Source organism: Gadus chalcogrammus, chromosome 8 (genome assembly GCF_026213295.1).
Source record: "Gadus chalcogrammus isolate NIFS_2021 chromosome 8, NIFS_Gcha_1.0, whole genome shotgun sequence".
Taxonomy (NCBI): Eukaryota; Metazoa; Chordata; class Actinopteri; order Gadiformes; family Gadidae; genus Gadus; species Gadus chalcogrammus.
In genome coordinates, this window is record NC_079419.1 from 6,497,031 (window position 1) to 6,522,579 (window position 25,549).

General features: G+C 46.9%; 1 protein-coding gene across 2 annotated transcripts in view; it reads right to left on the reverse strand.

The window, feature by feature from the left end:
- The window catches only part of LOC130388195 (cadherin-2-like), a 63,141-nt gene extending 38,010 nt beyond the window's left edge, over positions 1-25,131 (reverse strand). The window contains exons 1-2 of one of the 2 annotated variants that reach the window (XM_056597569.1): positions 24,823-25,131; positions 22,932-23,040 (exon numbers count right to left, since the gene is read on the reverse strand). In XM_056597569.1, the coding sequence (XP_056453544.1) occupies positions 22,932-23,040; positions 24,823-24,879 (166 nt within the window). In that variant the 5' untranslated portion in view covers positions 24,880-25,131. The remainder of the gene's footprint in view (positions 1-22,931; positions 23,041-24,822) is intronic. The other variant, XM_056597570.1, reaches the window with a different exon arrangement.
- Positions 25,132-25,549: the final 418 nt, after the last annotated feature.

Sequence of the window (25,549 nt, forward strand, 5' to 3'; positions counted from 1 at the left end):
TGAGGCTAGCGGTTGTTATATGATGCACATATATTATTAAACAAACCCTACTGTGCAATATCTTCCAACGGAGATACACAATCCTTGCAAAGACAACCAAGTACGAGTTCATGTTTGGATTTAGTCACTGCTCTACCACAATAACCAAACATGGTGACATTTGGCAAATCATTGCCCGTCGCGGAATGCTAAATGCCAAAACATTAACAATGAGAATGTCTTGGCCCCTTCGTCCTATGGCCCATTTCTCGTTTGGGCAGTCACTGGAAAATCAATTGGTGAACAAGGGATTTCCCCACTACAGTAGAAAAAACTAAAGCAAAGAGATGGGAAAAAAAGCTTTGAAAGAAGAAACCAGCTTATTTAAAGAAAGAAACAAAAGATAAAACATTCCAATGAAAAGAGATTTGGACAAAGAGAAGGATTAGGGCAGCTCCCATAAGCAGGGTGTGTGCGTCTTTCCCACTTTATGTTTGAATCAATAAGTGTCAAATTGTACTCGAAACACAATTAGCCCATTGGTTCGGGAAAAACATTGGGAAACATACACAGGAATATGATTAAACCCAGCACTATGTTGATCTCCGGAAGCCTGCAGATTCACCACGTCCACAATTTTGCAGACGTACGTCAGCTTGTTACAGTGCACTACTTCGGGGAAGGAAAACAAACAAGTACTTGTATACATTTACAAACAATGTGTCAGACCGAGCTAATCCTGCTGCACTTGCGTCTCCTGCTAGAAAGCAAGCCATGAGCTGGCTGTTCCGGCTGTCACTGTCAGCCTGCTTTTACCTGCTGTTCTCTATCCCCTGCCCTTACTTGGTTCAAATAAAGGCTGCTTAGGATTTTCAGTTCCATATCTGTATCTGTGGGCTGTTTGATAGATATTCCTTTCATATTGATTGAATAGAGTTGTGTAATTGCCTCGACTGTCTTTTTCCCAGAGACAGAGCAATCCTCACATTGAAGACGTTCCCAAGAGCCTTCTGAAAGCCTTCACCGCTCAAACCGTGTTTGTGGTGTACGAGGGGGAAAGTTGGTTTACCTAATACAAAGAAGTCACATGTTGATCCTTCTGCTGTTGTTCTCTTTGAAGAATACCTCGATCTCTGAAACGCAGTGCAGAGTCAATTTGCCAAAGACAGACATCTTTGCATTAGTGTCTGCCTTTGATATGCATTGCTTCTTTTGACTTCAAGGCAAAAGCAATTTGACACAATCCAACCCAGCAAATTGACATGCTGCACTGGAAGAGCAGGGCTCGCCTTAAACTAACTGCAGTGTGAGCAGCAAGCCATTGCTCATTGCAACTGCACAAACAATTTGATTAGCACAAAAGGCATTTCCATTCCAACAAATAACTGAAATGGGCAATATTTGCGGAAAGGTTGGGAGTGGTGGAAATCCATCTCATAACATGCGTGCTAGCAGGCCAATACATATTTCAGAGTAAGCACACGATACACATAAAGTATTACACAGGATTCTAGGTTGTGTGTCACTCACAAAGAAATGAGTGGTGTAACCCGAGCAGGGTGTAACATCCAAGAGAGGAGCAATAATGCTCACTGCAAAAACGAGCGACAACAAGGCTAATGTAACAACTGGGTTGGAAATGTTGTAGATGCTTTGTTCCCCACATGCAAGCTTCGATGCCGGTTGCAAAAATGATTACGACATCCAAGAGACTGCACGAGATGTAGCTGTACGACTGCATGAGCCCTACAAGAGGAGAGCCCCTTCTCAGCCCACATGTAATCAGCAGAACTGAGCGGGTTCAGCAAAGGATCTGTGCAGCTGCGCTTTATTACAGACACAATAAGTACCAGATTAGGGGGGGGGAGGGAGAAGGGGAAGTCGAGGGTGAGTGAGAGAAAGGAGGGGGATATATATATATCCCAGAGAGACTGAGAGAGAGCAAGATAGAGAAAGACTGACTCCAAAACACATCTGGCCTCAGTTTGTGTTCAGCTGTAACACCAAAAACCGCAAGCGGGGCCGTGTACAAATCTGTCTCCACTTGGTCCGGCCGCCTGCGGAAATGTTACCAGACCTCAGGTTCTTAAACTCGGGGGGGCCAGTGGGAATCTTATGTTGCCTCACAGTGAAAGCCATGTTCAACAGGGTCACAGCGACATCCACCACAGTGGCAAAAAAAAACTATTCACCGAGTACTTGTTTTGAAGCGTAAAAACAAAAAGGACCGGCTGTTGAGATTTGTTCCGAGGAGTGTGATACAATTGGCCCCGAATGCAAAATAAATGTCCCACACTACAGTTGTTTCCCTGGCCTGGTTATAGGTTTGTAAATTTTTTGCCGGGTTTTTAGCTTCATCAAAGCAGGATAATTGTGCTACTTTGATGGGACGCTTTCAGATGGATGCTGACATGATGCCGACCTGGTTATTAAATGGGCTTTCAGGCCCCGTGAATGGAGAAAACAGAAATAGCTCCTCCTGAGTTTCCATAACAGATACACAAACAAGAGCAATACAGACGCATAGATATAGAGAAAAAGAGGAACTGGAGACAGAGAGGAAAATACAAGTGACTGGACGGTTGGGTTGTTAATGCTAGCTCTAAGGCGTAACGTGTTTGCCAACAGAGATGGATTCGCCAGAAACACAGCCTCAATCATTAGGAGCGGATTCTGTTTGCTGAAAACATCCCTGGTTTGTACTACCCTATAAACAGCTCACACATAAGGAATGATTGGATATCCAACAACATGGAGGTCTTCTTAGCCTGCTCCTGTGTGGACCCCATCCTCCCCCCTCCCTTTAACTCAGAGGGGGGTCTTAAGATATCCCAATTATAGAAGCTCATAAAAACAATGATCACCAGATCCGTCATGATTAGTCCAAAATAATGGGCAAATTGTTGGTGAGAGAACAAACCCAGATTTAGAACATTAAAAAATTAGAAAGGTTGCCTTACATCGACTGTGTGACTGTGTGCATGCGTTAGTGTGCGTGTGTGTGTATGTGTGTGTGTGTTTTCACAGGGGCCGGGGAAATCTACAGTCAGCAGCAACTGGCCGTCGGGCATCCATTACACAAACACAGACCAAGGCAGCGCTTCCACGTTAGGAAATAGTTTGAAGGATTAAATTGTGCCAGGTGCCGTCCTATTTTCTTCAGAAGTCGCCTGCCAGGGCCTCCAGGTACCAGAATAGCGGGTTCCTAAGACCGGGGATTGATCGCATTCTTCAGAGCATGTGAGTAAGCGCGCAGGGGCGGCTGGGGGTCCGCGTGCCTCTGACTCTTCTGCCGGTCCCATTACTCAGATTGCTGATCAGGCAGTGGCTGAGGGCATCCAGCTATCTGCAGGGCCTCTAAATCATTTGGCCGGGGATGGGGGCCCCGGCATTTCCGCCGGCCCGGGCTCATTGTGTTTATTGGTGGGTAAAAATGTGCTACACTAAAAGTATTACTTTGAGAAAAAAATAAAAAAGGGGAAGAATTATTTTTGTTCAAGGTTTCACCCGGGACATGGTTTTATGTGAGCGAAAGCACGTTCTTGTTCGCGTAAGCGTGGGTGGGAAAGAAAAAAATAAGTCCTTTTTATATTAAGTATTTCTGGTTGGGGTAGATCTTATTAATGAACCCAATCTCCTCCGCCACGTTTTTATTTCCTCCAGGACCACCAGGGACGGATCAGACAATATAGGCGTCGCCCTCGGTGGTGGTCGCCCAAGACGCGTGGCTGAATACTTCATTACACGGATTCGATATCGGACGTCTCCAGCCCTGCGTGCTCCACGATGGGAGCAGTAAAGCAAACTTTAATATCACAGGCGTGTTGGAATCGCTAATCCTCCGGCGCAGAGGGGGGGGGGTACCGCGGCTGTAAATCTGTGCCCGTGGCGGCCGGCGACGGCCGAGTGCCTCGATGGATCACACCGTGGGTCTCCTCTGAATCCACCTCATACACAAACGTGGCAGCCGTAAATACAAAAAGAAAAAAATGCCCGGCTGTCAGCTTTATAGTGTCACCGCTTCAATGATGTTAGCGATGTGCCTGCATTATGTGACTGACAGTTCCCTCCATTTGTAAGGCTAACCCTTGGTGTTAAGACATGAAAGGGCCCGGGCAGGGCTTCTGTTAGAATCAGTTGTTGTCAAGATGTTAACTAAAACTCGACAACAAGCTGCGTTTCCTCTTTCGCAGTATGTGGAAATCTGCCTGACCTCATTGTGAGTTATGAGGTCAGAGAATGACTGTGCAGCCCAGACCGTCAACGATGCGTTTCCCTCTTGGACTGCCTCGCCAGATGGTTTGGATCACGTGAGTGCCGGAGTCGCGCTGGGCTTTGGAAGAGAGTAAAAGGTCCAAGCACACTATGTATAGGCCTCAGTGGTAATTACTTCAAATGAACGGCACATCATGTTATTTGGCCGATGTATAAAACACATGCTGTCCAACATATCTGGTGAAGGAAAACAGATGCTCTCGGACAGTTAATAATTGTGTGTGCCAAGTTGAATGCCCTGCTGAACTGAGTAAATATAAAGAACGAACTTTAGCATTGCAAAGGTACATAAGCATAACCATTCCATCTTCCAGAGCATAAGCCAGAAACAAAAGGCCAGCACGTTGGTGTAGGTTAGGTAAGGCAATCAAAAGGCAATTTTATGCAGCACTTGGAGGGGGTGGTGGTGGCAAAAAAAAAAGATTACACAGAAAACACACTGATTAAGACTCGAGCTGTCCGTAATTAAAATCCACTTTAAAACCAGAAAACATTGACGGTTGCCTGCTTTCCAAGGACACTTCCGTTTCAAAATTCCTTTGTTCGATTTCGATTGAAGAAGTAAAATTCGAGGGTCTGATAGTCGAACGTAGAATAGAAAACAATTACATCCACCTGTGGGCCCTCCATCAACAAAGGTGTCCGATGAACAACTCTAATATATATCATGGCCGCCGCACTGCAAGGGAGGGGCAGACATGTGTTCTCAGACCTCGCCTGAAGCGTAGGCAGTAAAGAAGAGAACGTTAACTTGGCTTTCATGGCAGCCATCAAGGCTATTGGGTTGCGGAGCGGAGGCTAACCCCTGGCGGGCCGGTAATGGTCAGCAGGGGATAGAGGCTGCGAAGAGGGCGTTGTCTGTGGACCAGCACGCTGCTCCTTCTAGCGTTACAGGCTCTTCCCTCGGCCTTTATGTGCAGAGACAATGACAGCTCTTTGGGAAGGAGGGGGGCTCGTAGGCGAATGAGGGGTAGCTGGAGGGAAGGGGGGGGGGGGGGTTCTGGTTACTTTCCCAAGCAGCACCACAACAACAGAGGGTGGAGGAGGTTCACTTACAACACGGCCAGTTTCTGGTTTCTACCGGAACACTGCAGTTTACATGCCTCCGAGCGGCGTTTAGTAAGGCTGTAAAAACATGCACCCTTGTACACAAAGATCAGAAAAGCAAAGGGAAGTTAAGAATTAAAGACGGAAGACAAAAGGAGAAGATAAGCAGCCGCTGAGGGACGGAGGTAATATAAAACACACACACACAAACTTAAAAAGCACATACAGTAGTAAACACTTGCACAAACAAACTCAATGTGCATGTATGAAAATGATGACCATATCATCCCCTCTCATTTGGTACGGCAACTCGCACACACAGTGTGGGCGGAGAGAGAGGTCAGGGAGCGGCCTGGCCACACATCTCTGTGTAGATGGCCTCAATGGAAGCGGGAGCTGAATGCCTTCAGCCAAATCTGTAGTGAGAGCAGCCCCCACACCCACCACCACCACCACCATCATTCCCTTCCTCCTCGCAACTTCACCATTTCCAGTTATTCACTGGGGCTACCTTTTGTGAAGTGTTTTCCAGCCTGTACTGTAACCCAAAGCGCTGTTTTGCATACAGATTTCATCAAGAGTGAGAGCGCTGGGAGACGGTAACCGAAGCAGTGTAAGGGGGGGCTGGAGAGACTGAAATAAATAAATGTAAACAGTGGAAACAAAGAAAAAGAGAAGAAGGCAGTGTGTGTGTGTGTGTGTGTGTGTGTGTGTGTGTGTGTGTGTGTGTGTGTGTGTGTGTGTGTGTGTGTGTGTGTGTGTGTGTGTGTGTGTGTGTGTGTGTGTGTGGTTTCAAATCGAGCCTAGCCGGTGGGGGAAAACGAGGGGTTCCTTTCAGTTGTCACATTAAAAAGATTCATCCGTCACCAACCAAAGGCTTAATGTGATCCCTCCTGCACTGGCAGAGAAGGGAAAACTTTCCACTGCACTTGGCCAAAACCACTTAAACTGATAAGTCAGAATAAATAACAAAATAAGAATTCCAAGTGTGGAGCTTATCGTGGTCAACAGACAAACAAGGTCTGACCGCTCCCACAAAATAAAGAGAATAATTAACTTAAGGACACAGCGGGAGAGGAATAACCGAGGGCAATTAGACAGAGTATGTGCTGGATAGTAAGCCTGCTATTTTTTTTTTTATTTAAAACATCCAGATTTGGTTCAAACGTATCGAATCAAACTTCAAAGTGCTTGACGTTCCCTTGTATGCAAACCTAGGCTGGCACAGTTTCAGACACGTACCAAATCATAAGATTCGGGACGTTGTATGGCGCTGTTGCCGTTGCGGTTTCTTCATGTAGGAAGCACTGCCTGTCAAGTGTGTTGGATTCTGTCAGATGACAGAGGCTACGTCTCAAAGAGAGCCTGCAGCGGAGATGCTAGTACATGTTCTGTTGCATTCTGGGCAGCGGGTGGGGCGGGGGGGGGAGTGGGCAGGAAGGAGCTAACGTGACAGCTGTAGCGGCCCAGGACACCGGGAGGATCTGGAACCACAAACATTTGTCTTTCTGCTCCACTGGAATCCACATTAAGGGGGTCGTCATCACCGCGGCGACCCCCGGACTGGCTTCCATGGCAGCTGTCCATAGGGTTCAGCGCAAAGGCAAACAGCAGATAGGACGTTCAGAGAGCCGGAGTGAGGCCCCTCGTTGCATTACTGTTAATGACCAACCGAGAATAAATCACAACCCAAATTGAGGAGTTCTACAGTCACTTAGGCCAAGGTAAAACAAACAAAAGTCATCGTCTTAAGGCTATTACAGATAGAATAAATAATGACAGCCAGACACATGGGCCGGTAACATGAGAAATCCCCAATTGCCGCGCAGATCACTCATGTTGAATCACCAAGGTTACCTGATATTACATCAAATAGTGAAGCCCTTGGTGTTGTCCCCGCATGTGTAGCACTCAATCAGCCCGGTCCTCCTTGAGAGACACACGTTTCATCGGCCCTTCGGGACCCAACCTTTTAAGATCAACATTACATGTGGCACACTGCAAACTGCGCGGGAGTGGAGCCCAGGGGTAGATCTGAACACGGATAGACAGCTGGTGCAGGGACCTCGGACACAGAGAGAGAGAGAGAGAGAGAGAGATTTCCGAGGGAATTCAGTCTTCTTTTGGTTGTTTTTTTTCCTTTTTACGGCTGTGGAATTGTGGGCAAACGGCGAAGAGCATCTCTGGTAAGAACATTAAAGAGCTTTTATGAGGCGGCCGGCTGACCGACCAACCCCAGGTCTCCTGTAATGAAGGACAGTGTCCAGCCCTCTCTCTCTCTCTAGCCCTTTACGGCACCCGGCCTCTCGGCCCTCGGAAGGGCTCCAGACACATAAGGGACATCTGGCCCTTCCATCTCCAAACATGGCCCTTAATGGCCAATTACAAACTCCGGGGCCAGGGAGCTGGGTACGCTTTATGGTTTCCGATGTATCCAAAACAAGGATTCCTCCGTCTATCACGGCCACATTAGCGTATATGAGACAGGAGGGCCCATCGGACTTAATAAGGCTTATCCTTTCCCGAGCACGGCCATTAAACTTCCTGACCCAACCCACGCAGAACCCCGGCCATCAAATCCCAGCCTGGCGGATTAAGCAAATGATTGTTTTTTCTCACCGGTCACAATCACGGCGTTAAATAAAGACATTTAATGGTCGGACGAATGAATGTATTTCTCCGACCCCTGCCTCAGACTCGACTGGGTTCAAAGAGATTGAATTAGCATGACACTGTATGCAAATTAGGGCTTCAAATCAAGATGGCCCCCATAAATACTGCACGAGTAATCACGTCATATAGTGTGCTAGACGCCGACCAAAAAGAAGAGTGTTACTACTGCTTTACTCTGCCCAATGTGTGGCAATTGTGATCACTTACTATTGGGCTCTAAGTGTTGTGCTGGCCTTTTCTGGGCCATCAGATTTAAAGCCTGAGGTCAGGTCCTCCTACAGACGGCTGAGAGGACAGTTACAGGCAGCCAATAGCGTTGCCCCTGACAACGCATAGCTCCTGCCAAGTTTGGGCCCCGTCAGCTTCAAGTTCCCCCTCTTCCTCTTTTCAGACTTTTCCCCACCCCCGTCTCCTTCCCCCCTTTATATTTTCTATTTGGGGGTTCCCAGTCATTATTAAGTCCCCTCCCCCTTTGGTTGCAAACACAACAGCGTTATCCATGTCAAATCCATTTGAAACAGCCCGGGGAAGTCAATATAGAGGCAATTGATTCTCTCCCTTGAATATGGAACACCTCGTGTGGAAAAGCCCAAGCAATAGCTCCAATCATCACAAAGTACAAAAGATCGTGGGGGAAAACCGAAAAAGAATTGGGCTGCATTTTCCCAGAAAAGGGATTCTGGTTTAATTTAGAAAAATGTAGCATGGTCTCTTCACAGTTGTGAATAATATGCTCTATGCAATATCTTTTTGTAATCCACTTTTAATTGACAGTGATTGATTTCAAACAGATGGCCTTTACATCTCGCAGTGCAAGTGAAAAAGTCCAGTAAACCTCCACTCTTTAGAGCAAAAAGAAAACACTTCTGTTCAAAGCAAGCACATTAAAATTCCAATAGCGCCTGTGTCTCCACAAAAATACAAACATGTAATGATTTTTTTTTTATAATAGAATAAAAAACTCTTCAAGTGTTGATAAGCACACAGCCACTGAACAGAGCATTTTTGTAATAACACGTTAATCCGCTAAAACTGTATTGAAATGTTTAGCAGAGCGGGTGCAGTGCAAACATCGAAGCCAAGGCAAGAGAACCATAAAATAATATGAAGCATTCCATTCGAGAGACAAAGAAGTCTGAGAAAAATGGAAATAAAATGAAGAATGAACACAGATAAAAAGGGAGAGGAAACATTAGACGGAAAAAACCAACAAATGAATAGCGTCTTCAAATTTTCGCAGAGCCAAGTCATTTTTCGCAGGTGTCCTCTACTAATTAACACCTCGGCACAGCCTCTCAGCCTCCTGTCTTGAGCCACAGGTGTGACAAGATCAAGGTGTTACCCGATGAAACACACACTGCCAGTGGCAAACGGTTATTTCCTTCCACTGATAGTCTTTATCACCAGCCCCCCCCACACACACACACACCCCTTCCTCTATGCCTGAAAGCAGGCATGTTTAGGCAGTAGTCTCATACTAAAAATAAACCATTATCCCCAGTTGGCTGGACCACTCACTGGACGTGTTGCATCGAAAAAGGAAAAAGAGAAGAAAACAAACCAAGGAGAAACGGACTCGGTCAGTGTCGGCGCTCTGTGTATGGCCGTATGATGAGCTTAAGTTATGCCAGGGAGCAGAGGAGCCGACAGAGGTAAACATGGCATCAAAAGGTGAGCTCGTGTTCCACCACCTGTACTCCCTGCAATTTCACCCAGTGGGTCCCCAGCCTACCCCCGTGGCCGGAACTGGGGGGGGGGGAAGTGACAGTGAATACTAACCGCCAGCCCCCCCGTCTCCCCCCCCGTCTCCCGGGCTACGGAACGCGGGGCGCGCTGCAGAATCATAAATGAGCGACTTTGACAGAGAACACACCGGCTTAGAGGGAGGGGGGTGAGGGAGAGGGGGGTGGGGGGGAAGGAGGAGGAAGAAAAAAAGAAGAGGTTGAAGGATGAGAGGCAGAGGCAATGAATTTAGAGGTTGGGGATTTTCGATATGACAAGGGTAGTTATTTGCTGGCAGCAGCAAGCCCTCTACCAACAAAGGGCCTTTCATATTTCCTGTGAACAGAGACAGAGCCTCCCATTAATCCCTGGGGGAGGGCTCATCTTCAGGCTTCTCCTCCACACATAAATTACTCTTCTTATGCCCTTCCTCCTATTAATGTTCTGTGTTTACAGCACGGGATGTAAAAAAAAAAAAAAGGAGCGGGCAAAGAGTTGACGAGCCAGCGGCGCGTCGTTAACGGGGCAAGGCTACTTTTGAAAACCGTTACGTCGGCGTAAACTCATCACACACGTGCCAACATTTGCTTTGCACACGGCCAGTCAGGAAGCAGTGGCGACCACGCTGTTTACAGCTGCCCCCTCCTGCTGTCCCCATCTCCATCAGGCTCTCCCTCGCCCCATCACTCTCTACCTCACTCCATCAGTCTCTCCCTCTCTCTGTATTGGCGATATCTCTCGCTCTGTCAGCATCTGTGCCATCTACCACGCTCTCTCTCTCTGGCTGTCTGTCTGGTGGTGCCATGTCTGATGGTGCTATCCCTCCATCTCTCTCGTTGTCCCTCTCTCCCAGTGCTGTGCCATCTCTTTCCCTCTGTGCCATCTATCCCTCCCTCACTCGGCGTTGGTGCTATCTCCCTCTCTCTCTCTCCGTCTACCCCTCTCTGTTATCTCTCTCTTGGTCTGTCTGCCTAAGTCTAGGTGCTAGCTCTCTCTCTTCCTTGCTCTCATTCATATCAAAAGAGTAAAGGGAGTTGGCGTAGGGCAAAGCTCTGCCCAGCTGTCGCATTTTTTGAGCAAATGAATTCCCCCCTCAGACTTCCAGGGAGCACGCCAATCCCCACTTATCCGGTGCAGAATGGCGTTTAACAGTGGAGCACAGCTGCCTGCATACACATGCTCAGACCCCTCGGTGGTCCGCTGTAAGGCAAGATAAGCCACTAAGGAACTCCTGCCCTGCCTGTATAGCATTCTCAGGATGGATTTAAAAAAAAAAATTAACAGGAGGGGGGAGGGGAGAGAGATAGGAGGGAAGAGGGAGAGGAATGGAGGGAGGAGGCAGAGTGAGGAAAAAAAGAATCCTCCTGGTGTTGGTGCCTGGAGTCCGGGCAACGTTATTTCAAACGGACACCAATCGATGGAGGTGCAATCAGGTTTTGTAAGCGTGCGCTGGACGGGCCAATAAATAAAGGCCGGGGCTTCTCATGGGCTGGGATTGGTGGAGATAGGCTGAGCGGGGACCCGGCCCTGTCTCAGCTAGGGACGAGTGCACGAAATAAATAAATAACAAGAACGAGCTCCTCGTCACCGATAACAGACTCCATAAAAACCAGCCCTCTTACCTAGAACTGCATGCGGCATACTTTCAGCCACCACACCGCCCCATTCCCCTCCCCGGTGTGAAGGAGCTGTGGCATTACGGCTTTAATAGCTTCCATTCTTTTTGTTGGGCCTCCTTATAAAAAAAAAAGCCATGTTTCATAAAAAAACAAGCCATGTTTCTATTTATCTGCCTGTGTTATAGAAACGCAGGTAGTGTGGAGCAGGCGTGCGCAGACCAGGGCCGATGTGGATTCTGGGGGAGGGGGGGTTTCGCTAGCTGCTACTGCTAGCATAGAAAATCATTGAGACGGCCCCCCGTTTTAGGAGCAGTGTGGAACCAAGGCCAACCTAATCATTCGCAAACTATGAATCACGGCAGTGTGCACAGCTGTGGGCATGACAATGCACTTGCAAGGGAGGGTACGAGCTTGCGTGCAAGCGCATGGTCTCGAGTATCAAACACAAGGATGGGTTTTAAACGCACTCCATCTTGTATTCATAAAGCCACAGATATCTTTTAAACATCGCCATGTCCTGAAGCACATTGTTCATGGAGGTGTAGAGAGGTAGCATGCGTAGAGAAAAAAGGTAAAGAAAGAAAACGACGACAGGTATCAATTATTTTGTATGAAAGAAAGAAACCACTTGTGAAAGTGAGTCAATGCGAGCGCTGGTTTAATGGCATTCCTACCTCAAAACTCAAAGCAAAAAAAAACTCAATGGATATATACCGGCAAGCCCCTCCCTCCCCACCCTGACAATGGCCTGCCCTGCACTGCATGAAAAAGTCCCTCTGCAACGGCTAAGCCCGCTGAATAGAAAACAATGCTTTGTTTGTGTCTCTATGACCTCAGCCCTCCTAGACAGCACATTCTGGGCAGGACACACAGGGGGATATGCAGCCCTTTCACATTCAAATGGGATTCACCGCAGTTGTCTTTCCCCTACTCATCCAATTGGGTGTGCTGCACGGGCATCTAAATGCGTGCACTGTCCACGCATGCCTGTCCGTCTTGCTGTCTGTGTCTGCCTGTGCGGCTGTGTGTGTAAAGCAAACAGCCAGTACCAAAAATAATAAAGTCCTGTCAAGCATGTGGTTTATGTCCCCGGCAACTCCTCCAGAGGCTTTGAAGGCACGGGGGCGGAGCCTCGCCTCTCTTGTGTACGTTATCCAGTCAGCTGACACCCACTCGTCCTGGACGTTTGTGATGTTTCAGGTCCAAAATAGATTCTTCCATGTAGGCCTTAAGCCCTGCTGCCCTTTTGACCAATACAACCTTTTTTCTCATCCCCCCCCCCCCCCCCCTTCCTTTTTTCTTTTTCCATGTTGTATGGAGTAAATATCATGATAACACACACACACACACGCATCACGTACACACCCACACAAGCACGCATAAAGCTTGCAAAGAACATTCGCTAATACAATTGCCATTTAACTTCATCGGCTCACAGTCAGGCTGCAAATAAACAAAGAGTTTAAATATTTAACAGGCTCATCTGAATGAATACCACAGCTGCGGTGGGTGATTACATCTCTGGTCAGGATCTCCAAATGAGGCTGCAGTGAAAACCAAAGTATACGTATGAATCACTGAACAATATAACAGTCTAATGGGCTTCCTCTAGGTTATTAAAAAATGCCCTTTAAAGTTAGGACCTAACCGGCGACGGCGTCTAATCACACACACACACACACACACACACACACACACACACACACACACACACACACACACACACACACACACACACACACACACACACACACACACACACACACACACACACACACACACACACACGTTCTTCGTCTATTTCTCATTTCCACTGGGGGTTAGGATAGTGGCCCTATGGACAATAAGACGTTAACAGTGGATCATACATAGATAAGCCTCCGCAGAGTCAATAATAAATGGTTTTGCTTGAACCCCATTGGGGGCAGTGCGTGTGATTATATACACAAGCGGCAAAAAAGCTGGAAAAATAGTCAGACAGCATGTTGCTCCAATATAAATGAATGCCTCACCCCCCCCCCCCTCCCACTCCTCCCTCCCTCACTCTGCCTCCCACCAGGTCCTCTAGCCTGGGAGCCTAGAGGGAGTGCGGGGCTGAAACAACATGCGGTCAGGCTCCTCCGCCCATGGCTCTGTCGCTCCCTTCAGTCCCTCCTCCTGCTGGACATTCTTCCCATACTCCATTTAATTCAGATGTTGCAGCTTGGCCGGGACAGCCCCCTTTTGTCTTTCCAGCAAACAAAATGGACACATCAATCACGACTGATGCGGGGCAAAAGTAATGGATTTCTGACCGAAAGGAGAACTTGTACATTTAGGGCATTTAGCAAACGCTTTTATTCAAAGCGACTTACATCAGTTAATACACACATTGACACACCGAAGGCAGAGTCAAACATGCAAGGCGACAGCCAGCTCGTCAGGAGCAGTTAGGGTTAAGTGTCTTGCTGAGGGACACATCAACACTCAGCTAGAAGGAGCTGGGGATCGAACTAGCAACCTCTCGGTTGCAAGACAACTGCTCTACCTCCTGAGCTAAGCCGACCCTGAGCTAAGCCGAGAACCGTGAAGCCGCAGTAGGAGTATAAGTATAATAAATACCTTGATCATCGATTCAGGCTAATTTCAGAAAACCGTTTCTCTGCATCTGATAATCACCCCCTCACTTTAAGATGAGCTACTGTAATTGCTGCATCGCTCACGCTAATCTGCCAGTCAGTACACGTACTGCATCTTGATGGAGAGCAGAGGAGCGTGGTGAGGTTCGGTCTGACTGCTGCCGTCCATGCCCCCAATTCCATCTCTGACGGAAGACAATTGGTCAAAGTGTGAAGGGAAAAAAGAAATGTGATTTACATTTCCAGAAGAAGAGGAAAATTGAAGATTAAAGTTGCCCCATAGGTTTTATTCAAAGGCCTGGCCGCCTTAATAAGCCCAATTCATTCTCCTCCTGGGGCCATGCTCCCTCTATCACTAGTGACAGGCGTGAAAGGTCAATAACCTTGGCCCACAGCCCTCATATGGTTAGCAATGCCATAAATTAACAGTGGAGGCCGTTATTCCAAACTACTCAAGTCACACGAAGAAAGCTTATCTTCTACAAAGGCCACAGTGCTTAGAACACTTAGTGGGAGAGTGAGGGGTTGACAGGGAGTCTGTACAAGATTGCACGCCTGTTGCACTCTGGTGAGCAATGCGTGGTGGTGGAGTGTTGTTTCGCCAGAACTCTCCCTGGAAAACCATGCTAGACCTGGGGAGGGGCGAGTGGAGCTACGTGCCGTGACTTTCCCTTTAAGTTTGTTCACTCAGGATGGCGTCATACACCATCCTCGGCCCTCCCTTGAAACTTAGTTTTTCACATATTTCTATATTTATTTATTTTTAATTGTGTTGGCCCGCCGTTTCATCAACTAATTGGTTCATATGGCGCGTTCTGATTTTCTGATGCTCGCTGCGCCCGGGAAGCACGGAGCATGGAATGGACCCTCTGCTTGTACCAGTACTTACATCCTCCAGTAACCTTGCAGCCCCCATCCTGCTCCCCTCCTGCTGGGATGGCGGTCCAACAGGAAATAAAGTGGCGACATCATGCTGCACACTCCTTTAATGCCTCAGTAAATATCGACACAGGGAGAGGGGGGATAATATAAACCCCAGTCAATACGGGCCGTGCTGCCGCGAAATGCGTCTCTCTGGCGGAGGGCGCACGCCGAAATGGAGGCTCCTAAATCGCGGCGGGTCAATCATAATATCCGTGTTTCGTGATGGCAAGCTGTGGTGTCAGCAAGGCCCGGTAACGGTAGATCAACCCGGATGGGGACAGGCAATACACTTTGCCACACTCATCAGATGAGCAAACGTTTGGGCGGGGAGATGAAATACAGTTCACACAGCATGTTCCGAATCACAACAAAGTACTAGATTAAATGTATATAAATCTAGGTGATGAGTTTTCTTTTCTTTTTTTACCCCCCATCCTACAGACATGACAATAAATATAAATGGGAAAGCAGTGCTGCCAAGAGACCAGAGCAAGAAATGATCAATAAAAATGCAGGACGGCAGGCAGTGGTTGTATCTCACGCAAGCTCAAGATACACACCTCGACTTTTAGCTTTGAATAAAAACAGGAACGTATTAAAAAAGGGCACAGCCGTCTCAATACATTCAACGAAAGCTGCACTGAAGCAACTCATTATACACACCAGTGAACACCCTCATCATAGGAAGTCATCATTGGGAAATGCATGTTTGTTTCTTTTTGTCCACTAGAATGTTTGACTAAATGCTTCACTGCCGTCCATGTGTTACTCAATTAAGTCCCATCCATCATTCTAGGGAGAGCCGGGGGAGCCATCCATCTCCGGGGTCGAGGTTGGAGGACGGAAGGAGAGAGGAAGGAGGGAGTGAAGGAGTAGGTAAACGAAAAAGGAATAGAGAACGGGCTCCATCAGGCGATATCACCGGATAACAACTGGCGAGTAATCAGAGGGGCTAGCATGCAGACAGTGTGGAGGGAGAAGCGCCGCCACACTGAAATAGAAGCCCCCGCTGGAACACAATAGGTTGTGGAGCCGGCAGGGAGATGGACGTCTCTTCTGAGGCAGGATATTGGCCTTTGTGAACACGGTTCTACTATCTGGGTCAATTAATGTAGCCTTGCTCCAAGTCTCCCTCTCTTTTGTTGTCGGAGGAATAATGGCGCGCCAGTTTGTGTACCCTCTTTAGCAAAGCATGGGTTTTTGATTGCAGTGCCGCCGATTGCACGCCACAGCACAGAGCCAGGCTAGTGGGAGGAACATGGGAGCTGGATTTGCAGCCGCTCAAAAATGCAGCTCTACATTCGCTCAAAGCAGCTCATAAATATATTAATTTGAGTATTAGTTTCCCCACCAGATTGACCCAGCAGAGAAAGAGGACACTTGACGGCATATCTACATTCACTGTGGTTCCCTTCAGAAAGGCCTAGTTCAAAACAGGTTGTGCAGCAGTATCCGGCAGCCAAAAGGCCACACCCTGGATCTGCAAATCAAGGGTGCAGTTGTAAATTCAAATTCGTTCCAGCACAAACAAAGCAATCCAACCAAAGATTGAAGAAAGCCGACACCGTCGTTGTTTTTTTAAGGGCTGCGTTTTGCCGGACAGCAGAAGTGCTTGTTAGCCATAAACGGCAAAATTCCTAAAATGTGAAAACAAATATTAAGATAAAAATAAACTATGCAAAGTCAGGACTTGGAGGCATATTATTACCCCCAGACATGTTATCAGGGAAAAATAATATTAGCCTAGTTAACGAGGCATACGAGCGATACGAGCCAGAGTTTCGGGTCAACAATGCTATTTATGCATGACCTCCATCACATGGCAGGGTCCGAACTTCACCTTCAAGTTGAAACTTCAACAATTAGAAATTAGAAAACACATACTTCCAAAAAGTATTTCGCTAGCCATGACCGAGTGTTCACAGAGAAGGATTGTTTAGCAAAACTCAATTCATATTTTCCCTTTTTACAGTCTTTGAGATGGAAGCACAATCATGCACTTAAATTTCAAAACCCAGGCAATCGTGTGTCAAGGCCCAGTGGCCAGTGAGGTCCAGGTGTGATCTAGGGCCAAATAAACAATAAAACCCCTGTGACCTTCACATGACGGCGCAGAAGTATTATGAAAGGGGGCGGCTCCTGCAAACTGTAACCGATCCATCCTGGATTATAATGGAACTATGAATCTCTTTATGAGAAGATTGAGTCCACAAAAGGCCAGGATGACACAAAACTACATAATAAAAAAACGGGTATCAACCAGGCATTATGCAGTCAGATAACAGGCCAGTGATTGTGTGGGCTGCTGTTGCTGCATCTGAATGCTAGCATCATGCGTTGACAGCTGTGGCTTTGGACGCGTGGTCCTTAGCAACAGCTGGGGTCTGCGGAAGTCCTAGCTGGAGGAGCCCTCACCACCACCACAGAGGGCTGTCTGAGTTGCACAGGGCTAATTATATGCCAAGGACAAGCGTCCGACACACACACACACACACACACACACACACACACACACACACACACACACACACACACACACACACACACACACACACACACACACACACACACACACACACACACACACACGAGGTGCCTTAACCACTGTCTAATGTCAGTGTCACACAAGCTTCCGGGTGACCAAGGCAGCAGCTAGGGTCGGAGGGGGGTTATGAGCGATAGGACTAGAGGTGTCGAGAGGCTGGCCGGTCAAACCTCGACAAAATACTCTATCCGTTGCCCGGGCGTATCTCAAGTCTGCCCCTCCATTGCCTCCAAATTTAAAATGACGATGTGCAGGCTACCTGATAAGGAGGTACCTCTTTAGAGTGAAAAAAAAAAAAAAGGTCACACATAAATAAAATATGCCCTCTTCTGTCACCGTGCCTCACCGCCCGGCAATCCCTCCTGGTACAGGCAAGGAGACACCGGGGCGCACGTCCCTCCCACCCCCGACTGGTGCCGTCTCCTTCATAACACATTTACAACGTTATTATTTTAGCGTTATGATAAGGCCCCTGCGATGGAGCCATGGCTACTCTGACAGATGATAAGAGGTTTCCCTAATGTGCCGAGCCCGTGTTTCGTCTTACTTATAGTCCTTGCGGTGCAGTATTGTATTGTCCCTGTTGCTAAATTGCATCAAAAGGTCTGGTTTCAAAGCCATATAGCATGTAGATCCAATCTGCTGCCACACCGTGTGGTCGTTATCTAGGCCAGGGCACAGAAGAAAAAATAAAGCAGAAAAAAACGGCCAGGAAAAACAAAACAGACAGCGGATGAAAATGTATAGTGGCTGATAACAAAGAATAAAGCAGATTCAGTCAAAAACCCGCCGGCGATGCCTTAGCTGGGAATTGGAGCACAGCCTTCATTCCAATGTATTGATCAGTCCAAACAAAGACCCCGGATTTATTGATCCACAGAGAAAAAAAACTGGTGGGGGAGCAATGGACTTGTCTTGGAAAACATTCCTTATACTGGAAGTGCTGCCTCGGCTTAAAACATACGAGGACGGGATTGGGAGGGGGGGGGGTAAGGCAGGTCCGATCAAACACTTGGCTACACTTGATGCGTCCAGCTACGGAATCCGCATAACGGTGTACGTGAAACATGGAGCAGGCTTTATAAAGAGGAAATAAATTACACAGGTTCTTTGGTTTTTTTGCCCGGTGTTGGGCGCTTTTTCTCATCGTGTCCTCAAGAGACTTCTCTGTGCTTATAGCTCTCATCTTAAACAAGGATTTGAATATTAAAGGAGATATGTTTGACTGGTGAATAATTCAAGACCGGAGAAGACATCAGCTCTCACCTCGTACGACAACGAATGACCTCGATAGCGGGAAGAAATGCCTTCAAACGACCGGCTTCACTGAGAGCTGTGGCGTATCGTGTGAAAGGAGGCATGCGTTTGATCTTACTCTGCGTATCTCAATCATGTCTTTGTTTAAAAAGTAAGAACGTGTTGGAAGGGGAAAGAAATATGCGCATCGGTAAATTATTCTCGTTCTGATTTTTATTAGCGGTTATTAATCATCACGCAATAAGAACAAAGACTAATCTAGCCAGTGGCAGCGTACTGGCACGGCTGCCTGTGCACACAAAGGTCTAAGACTTGGCATGGCTCTACTTTTCCCAATGATAGATGATCAACAACACAGGTCAGTACTCCTTGTTCTAAGGGGTGCTGCACATTCAGAGAAACCCCTTGGTGAGGGTCAGGACCCCTTTGGCTGGTCTCTCATTCATCTGGAGCTGGCCAGAAATACCCCCCTCCCTACCAGTCTGAGTCACCCCAGAGCAGTAAAAATGGTTTTGTCGGTTGCCGAGCACTTGGCCCAATTTACAGGAGAGGGTCAGCCGGGGTCACATCTGACCAAACACTGGGGCCTCTCTGACACATCTGGGAGTGGCCCAGGCTGTACCAGGGGCCGTCAAGAATCTTGACACAATGCAGGCAACCAGAACAAAAGCATTCAAATGGACTGAGTGAAAAAACATGAATCAGAACCTCTCGCAGGACTTTGTACTTCCCCAAGGTGTCATGGTTATGACTTTCAACTGTGGTAAAGACTAATGAGACATAAATTAATGAACTTGAGAGTACCTGCTCGCATTTATGAGTATTTTACACTACTACTGGAACGGCCAATTTTTGAACAACATGGTACTACAACCGGTAAACTGAGTGCGGTAGCATTAAGCCTGAGGAACCACTGCATCATATCATAGCATTTGCATGCCAAGGAATGGCAATTTAAGTATTAAAAGCACAAGCAAGTTAGTGTGTATTTCCAACCCTGCAACACATGTGGTATTTAAATTTGAAGTGCTGTGAAGTGTCTAAAAAAAAAGAAAGTGGGATGGGAGGACAGCAGAAAAGCAGCATAAGAGTTTATTAAGCTCAATTAGGCTCTTGGTTTTTCATTAACCCAGTTTTGTAGAGGGACGTCGGTGCTGCATAATTCCCGGTCTGACTCTCATTACAAGCCTGCTTTACGCGTCACATCTCTAAAACCCCGTCTCTCGGCTCTCTGAAGCCCCCCCAGACGCTTTTAGACCAAAAAGAAAAAGGCAGCAAACCACCTTAGCACATCTGAAATTAAATATTTAACATGTGGAAAAAATTAAAGAAATAAAGATGATTCACTGCATGCAAACATCTAAATAAAAATGAGTCGAGCGCGCTGCTGGAGCCAGGGTCTCGGCTGATCAAACTGCATTCCGTACCTTGTGATATGAGGGGGAGGGAAAGATAAATATCCATGTACGGTCGTTTCTCTGCACCCAGTATCAGGCGTGAGCAAATAGTCTAATCTCTGAAGCAAGGTCATACGGGGGCCCCGAGAGGGCAGACAGTGGGAATTCTACTAAGCCTGACGTGGTTCTTGCATTAGCAAACAATGAACAAACACCCCCACCACCAACACCACTACCACCACCACCACCACCACCACCACAGCTGGCCTGCCCGACGGAGCATTAGCGGGGAGGAGGTGTCAGGGACCCGTCTGCCTCTGCCTTCCCTGACCATCTTTGTCCAAACAGCACGTTAAAGATTTCCACCCCTGATCAATGGGAAGTCTCCTCAACCGCGTCGCAGTAAAACGTACCGGGCTCGGGCTATGATTGAATTTCACAGCAAAACAGTTTAATCACTCTGCCCAAAGCTTTTCAATCACCGAATACACAGGAAGAGCTTCATTTTAGACAGACAATGTCACCGTTTGCATGTGAATGGCACCTCTATTTGCAGCTATTTAACTGATAGCAGGATGTGTATTCTGCTGATCAATAAGATGGGGGAAAGCCAGGACTTGTGATGCGTGGAGAGATCTCATAGCCTTTCTTCATCCGTGTCCGTTCGGAGGTCACACAGCAAGAGCACGGGAGTCACATTACTGTCACGTTATACCGGCCACTGATAATATTACACTCATATTCTGAAGGGCTCTGGTTTCCGCTACGCGGGGTGCGTGCGCAGGCCAGCAGACGATTGCAAAGCGCTCACTAATAGCTTTCAAAATGAGGACAAGTTGGTGCCCGTCATAATGAGCCATCTAGATCACTTCTGACATAACAAGGAAATGCTCTGCGGTTGAGTTGGAACACACAGAAATACCCCCCAAACAAGATTCACTCAATCCATTCTTATTCATTATTTAGGGCCTTGGGGCGCAATTAAGAAAGATAATGAAATGCAGAGGCATTCACACAGTAAAGCATAGTGGCATAATGCATTAACCTGCAGCATGTGGCCATAAAAGGAGGACAAAAAATCCTTGGGCCCTGGTCAGAAACAATATTCACAACCAGCAGGGTGGAAGCCCATTTGAAAAACGTGGGGCCCCGGTGCCGCACAGCAGGGGCTTTGTCTTTCAAAACATGCCACAGGAGCCTTTCATTAGCGAATGGGAGTTTCATTAACATCAACCCACGCCGCTGAGCTCCGCTGCATTACAATGACACAGGAGTGCCTCCTCTGTCAAGGAACCCTTCAGCGAGCGGTAGAAAACACTGGGGGAAGGGAGGGTAGCAGGGAGAAGAGAGAAAAGGTGGTGGGGGGTTGGTTAAGGAAGAGTCTCTATGGAGGGCTAGAGGGATGGGGTCTGTGGTGGTGGTGGTGGTGGTGGTGGTGGTGGTGGGGGTGCAAACAACAAAAGGGAATTACCCCTGGTCATGGCTCATCCACAGAAAACACAGAGGGAAATCCATCACCTCCAGGATGAAACGGGAAAACTTGTGCTTGAGGTAAGGTTTGCAACAAGAAAAGAAAACGAGCCCCACCCATCTAATCCCCCCCCTTTCTCCTTTCCTTTTTGTACTTTCCTTTCACTGCATCCTTTCCTCTGCCCTCTTTAATGGCTATACATTCCCTTCCACTCCTATCCTATCCTCTCCCTCTGACTCACCCTAACGCCTGCCTGTGAGTTTTAGGGTAGGACTGTGAAATCCAACGCAAGGGAGAATGTTTTCTAGTCCGAATGACCCCAAGGCTCGAATAGCACGTCGGTGACATATTCCAGCTTTTATAGCTCTCCGTTGGCCTAAGCAGTGTTTCACGCTAGCTGCATCCTCATTTCAAATTGCGGCAAGGATGGCTCTCTCGCTCTCATGAAATGGCTTGTGAGGAAAAAAATGAAGCATTACTTTCCCCCCCCCCACACCTTTCTCGGTTTACAGCAGGATGGATGTGTTAAGAAGATAATACATACCACATCAAAAAAAAAATGCTGGCCTATAGTTTTTATCCAAAGCAGTGCCATGACCAAGTCACAACTCTTTAAACGATGCATACATTGCAGTAAAGCTCACTGTTCATTGAGTGGAGACAACAGCTGAAAACTGCATTGCCACTGAACACATTCCAGCATGGGTCCATCATGGAACAGTAAGCTTGTAACATGTGGTTTCCTAGCAAAGACTAACTGACAGGAATACCCTACTTAATATACAGTTGGAAATAAAATAATAAAATAAATTGTCATGTGCTTGTTGCAAGGCAAATGAAAATCATTATAAATAATGTCATAATAACATCAATCATTCAGTGAGCAGGCACGCTGGACAAACCACTGAATGGTAAGTTGGCCGACTGTGCTATCTCGGTGTGAGGAAAGTGAGATATTTATGTGGTGTATGCGACTCATGTCTATTCATTACAACAGAAGGTGTGCCTGGTGAAAGAGACAGCATATCATGTTCCAGCTGGCTTTAGCATGTCTTCATAAACAAAGCCAGCAGTTTATGTCAATCTCAAAAACATATACATTTCAATGATCAGCTAATGTATTCCGAAGCACAAAAATAACATCTGCAGTGGAAAAGGTAAAGCCGTAATAAAGTTGAATCAAGCTGTCGGTGGTTTACAAGCCAAACCTAACGACTTGTGAGCCCACACTACTACACCAAAACTAATTGTTTAAATATGTCAGCCTTGTTGCAGCCTTCCCCTCAAAGCCACGAACACAGTTGTATGCCACACACACACACACACAGGCATGCGTATGCCCACACATACATTATGAGCATTCAGCAGGGAACAGCTCAAACAAAGCATTATTGCTTCCCTTACCGGTGAAAAGGGGCTCCCCTTTCTCTGCGATATGGGGTAACACTGCATGGTACACATCTTCGGCGAACCCCGGCCGGCACACAGGGGTGCTCCTGCACTCTGCTGCGATCTAAAGGGGGGAGAAGGAGGGGAGGTTAGAGGAGTCATAAATCAACACTCTATCTTGCACCCGCATACCTCTAAAAACCTCTTGGTCACGTTCTGAACTTGCCGTTCTTGTACAAAAGCATCTGTTGTTTTTATAGTGGGGACCGCAATTAGGATAATGAGGCCAAAAGGGTTAAGCATTAGGCAAAAAAGCCTGGCTAGGCAAGAACAAGCTCCATTTGTCCTCCAATGGGCTCACGCCAGGGGCTGGTACTCCTGGCCAGCAGCACCTCTGATCACTCTACTCCTCTAGACAAACACTCCACATTGAGGCACCGAAACAAGGAACAATAACACCAAGATGCTGACATTACACAGTGTGGAAACCACCCCAAAGTGTATGAATGTTTGGAAAAGCCTGGGAAATGTCAAAAATCACTGTTCCATGACTATGGTGTATTTTTTGTTTTAGCTGTCCATTGTTGCATGTGCCCTTTTTAATTCTGTACAACATAAATTCAATTTATGTTGAACTAACATAGATCAACATGTTAATTCAGAAACTAACAGAAACTAACATAGCTAAAAATAATATTACAATTATGCTGCTATTTTAAAAGACATTCCAGGTATTGATCTACACTATATGTTCTAATTTAAAAAGGACTCAAATGCAGAATAAGATAAACAAGTTAGATTGATTCAATAGCAACTGGCATGCGTACATGTCTACTAGAGAAATACAAGCTGGCCCTAAGGAATAACTAGACCCATGTCCAACAGGGGCTTTTTGGCTGGTCTAATCTGCATGCATTCTCCAAAGAATTTGAAACGAGGAGACCCCAGTGAAAAAGCGCATTGTGGGTATCCGTGCCACTTGCCATTCTTAATCAGTGGAATTTATACCAAAATGCTTGTGGAGGGGGGAAGGGAAACAGACGGTTTTCCCCTGTTTCCAACAGCACTCTGATTAACAAAATGATCTCCAGTCAATCAAATGTTCGCATTTGTTTTATTTGTAATCGCGTCTTTTCTTTAAATATAGATTTCAGGATGAATAACAATTGTATCGGGGGGACGGATCAGGCTCCTTGCATGTTGTATATCGAAAGGAGTAGCCCAATTGAAACCAAGTGCATCTTCAAGGATACAAATAAAAAGCATTTGACCACAAGTCCACATCAAGCTCCAGCCTTACTAGGTGGACGACAAAAGGCAAGTCCACATCACAGACACCACATTTAGTTGGATTAACCCCCGAGTTAGCAAAACTACATCTTGCTAACGCTTGATGGTGGACGGGCAATTAAACCCCAACTTGCTGGCCTCAAATACATAGCCACAACTTGAAGGTCCGTCACAAAAACACCCCAGTGAGAGCCTGTGAACCATCGCTACGAACACGTCATTCGACTTGTATCAATGATAAAGATATAATATCAAACTATATAGGAAGAAAGTAGACGAAACGGGCTAGCTTTTTCAAATGAGACCCACCGTCTACATCCATCCATAGCACGGACAATTCAACCCCTAAAACTGCCGTTAACAATTATTTAGCACTAGAGCCACCCGATATTTTCATCTTGCTGAAATACAATACACGGGTATGTTTTTATTAGAATAAAACCAGGAAAGATGCGAAGTACATGAGCTAGACATGTCCCCATTCGAAACATGGAGAGCACTCGGACGGCGGAGAGCGGCTCCTCGTCACCTTCCGTTAGCGGGCAGTAGCATCGCCGCCACCACCACGGAAAAACCGTCCGGTGTAAACTCAACTCAAACACGGCGAACATGTTACCTGCAGTCCGGCGAAGAGCCCCAGCAGAAGCAGACCCCGTCCCTCGATTAAGTACATGGATATCGCGTGTATTGTCCCTCGAAATCGGTGGTAAATATCCGTCTATTACACAGTCTCGTCTTACGACAAAGGCGGCAGCATGTAGCAGCCTCCCCGATCCACTTTCCGCTCAGTTCTGAGATCACCGCCTGGTACGGGCTACGGCTGGTACTGAGGCTGCTGCTGCTCCCTCCCATGCAGCCCGAGACCGAGCACAAAAGCCACCAGGCGATCTCACTGTCTCTCCCTACCGGTCGTGTTACTCATTTCACTGTGAACTGGTTGTTGGTTGGTCACGTTTTTCAAAAAGTAACGGTCAGTTGCACCACCAGTCCTGTTTAACACAGGCAACATAAAGTAGTAAATGTTTTTCGTTTTTTTTTTAATTAGGTGAGTGCTGCATGCAGCGCTTAACTGTTGTTCTTCATAAGTTTTATTCTTTCTTTCCTCTTTATTATTCTGTACAAACGTTGGTACCTATCTCCTTCCTCAATTGTTCACCTAGAGACTCCATTAAAAAATTGTAATGTTCAGAATAGCTTGGAATCCCGCGCTTTTTTCAGATTTTTTTAATATTTTATAATTTCTAAGATATTGTACTTTTAAAATACTATATTTTTAACATGGTAGTCAATGGGAGGAAGGCCGAGCCGTCCTTAGGCTTAACTGTTTAAGACGTAACTAAATC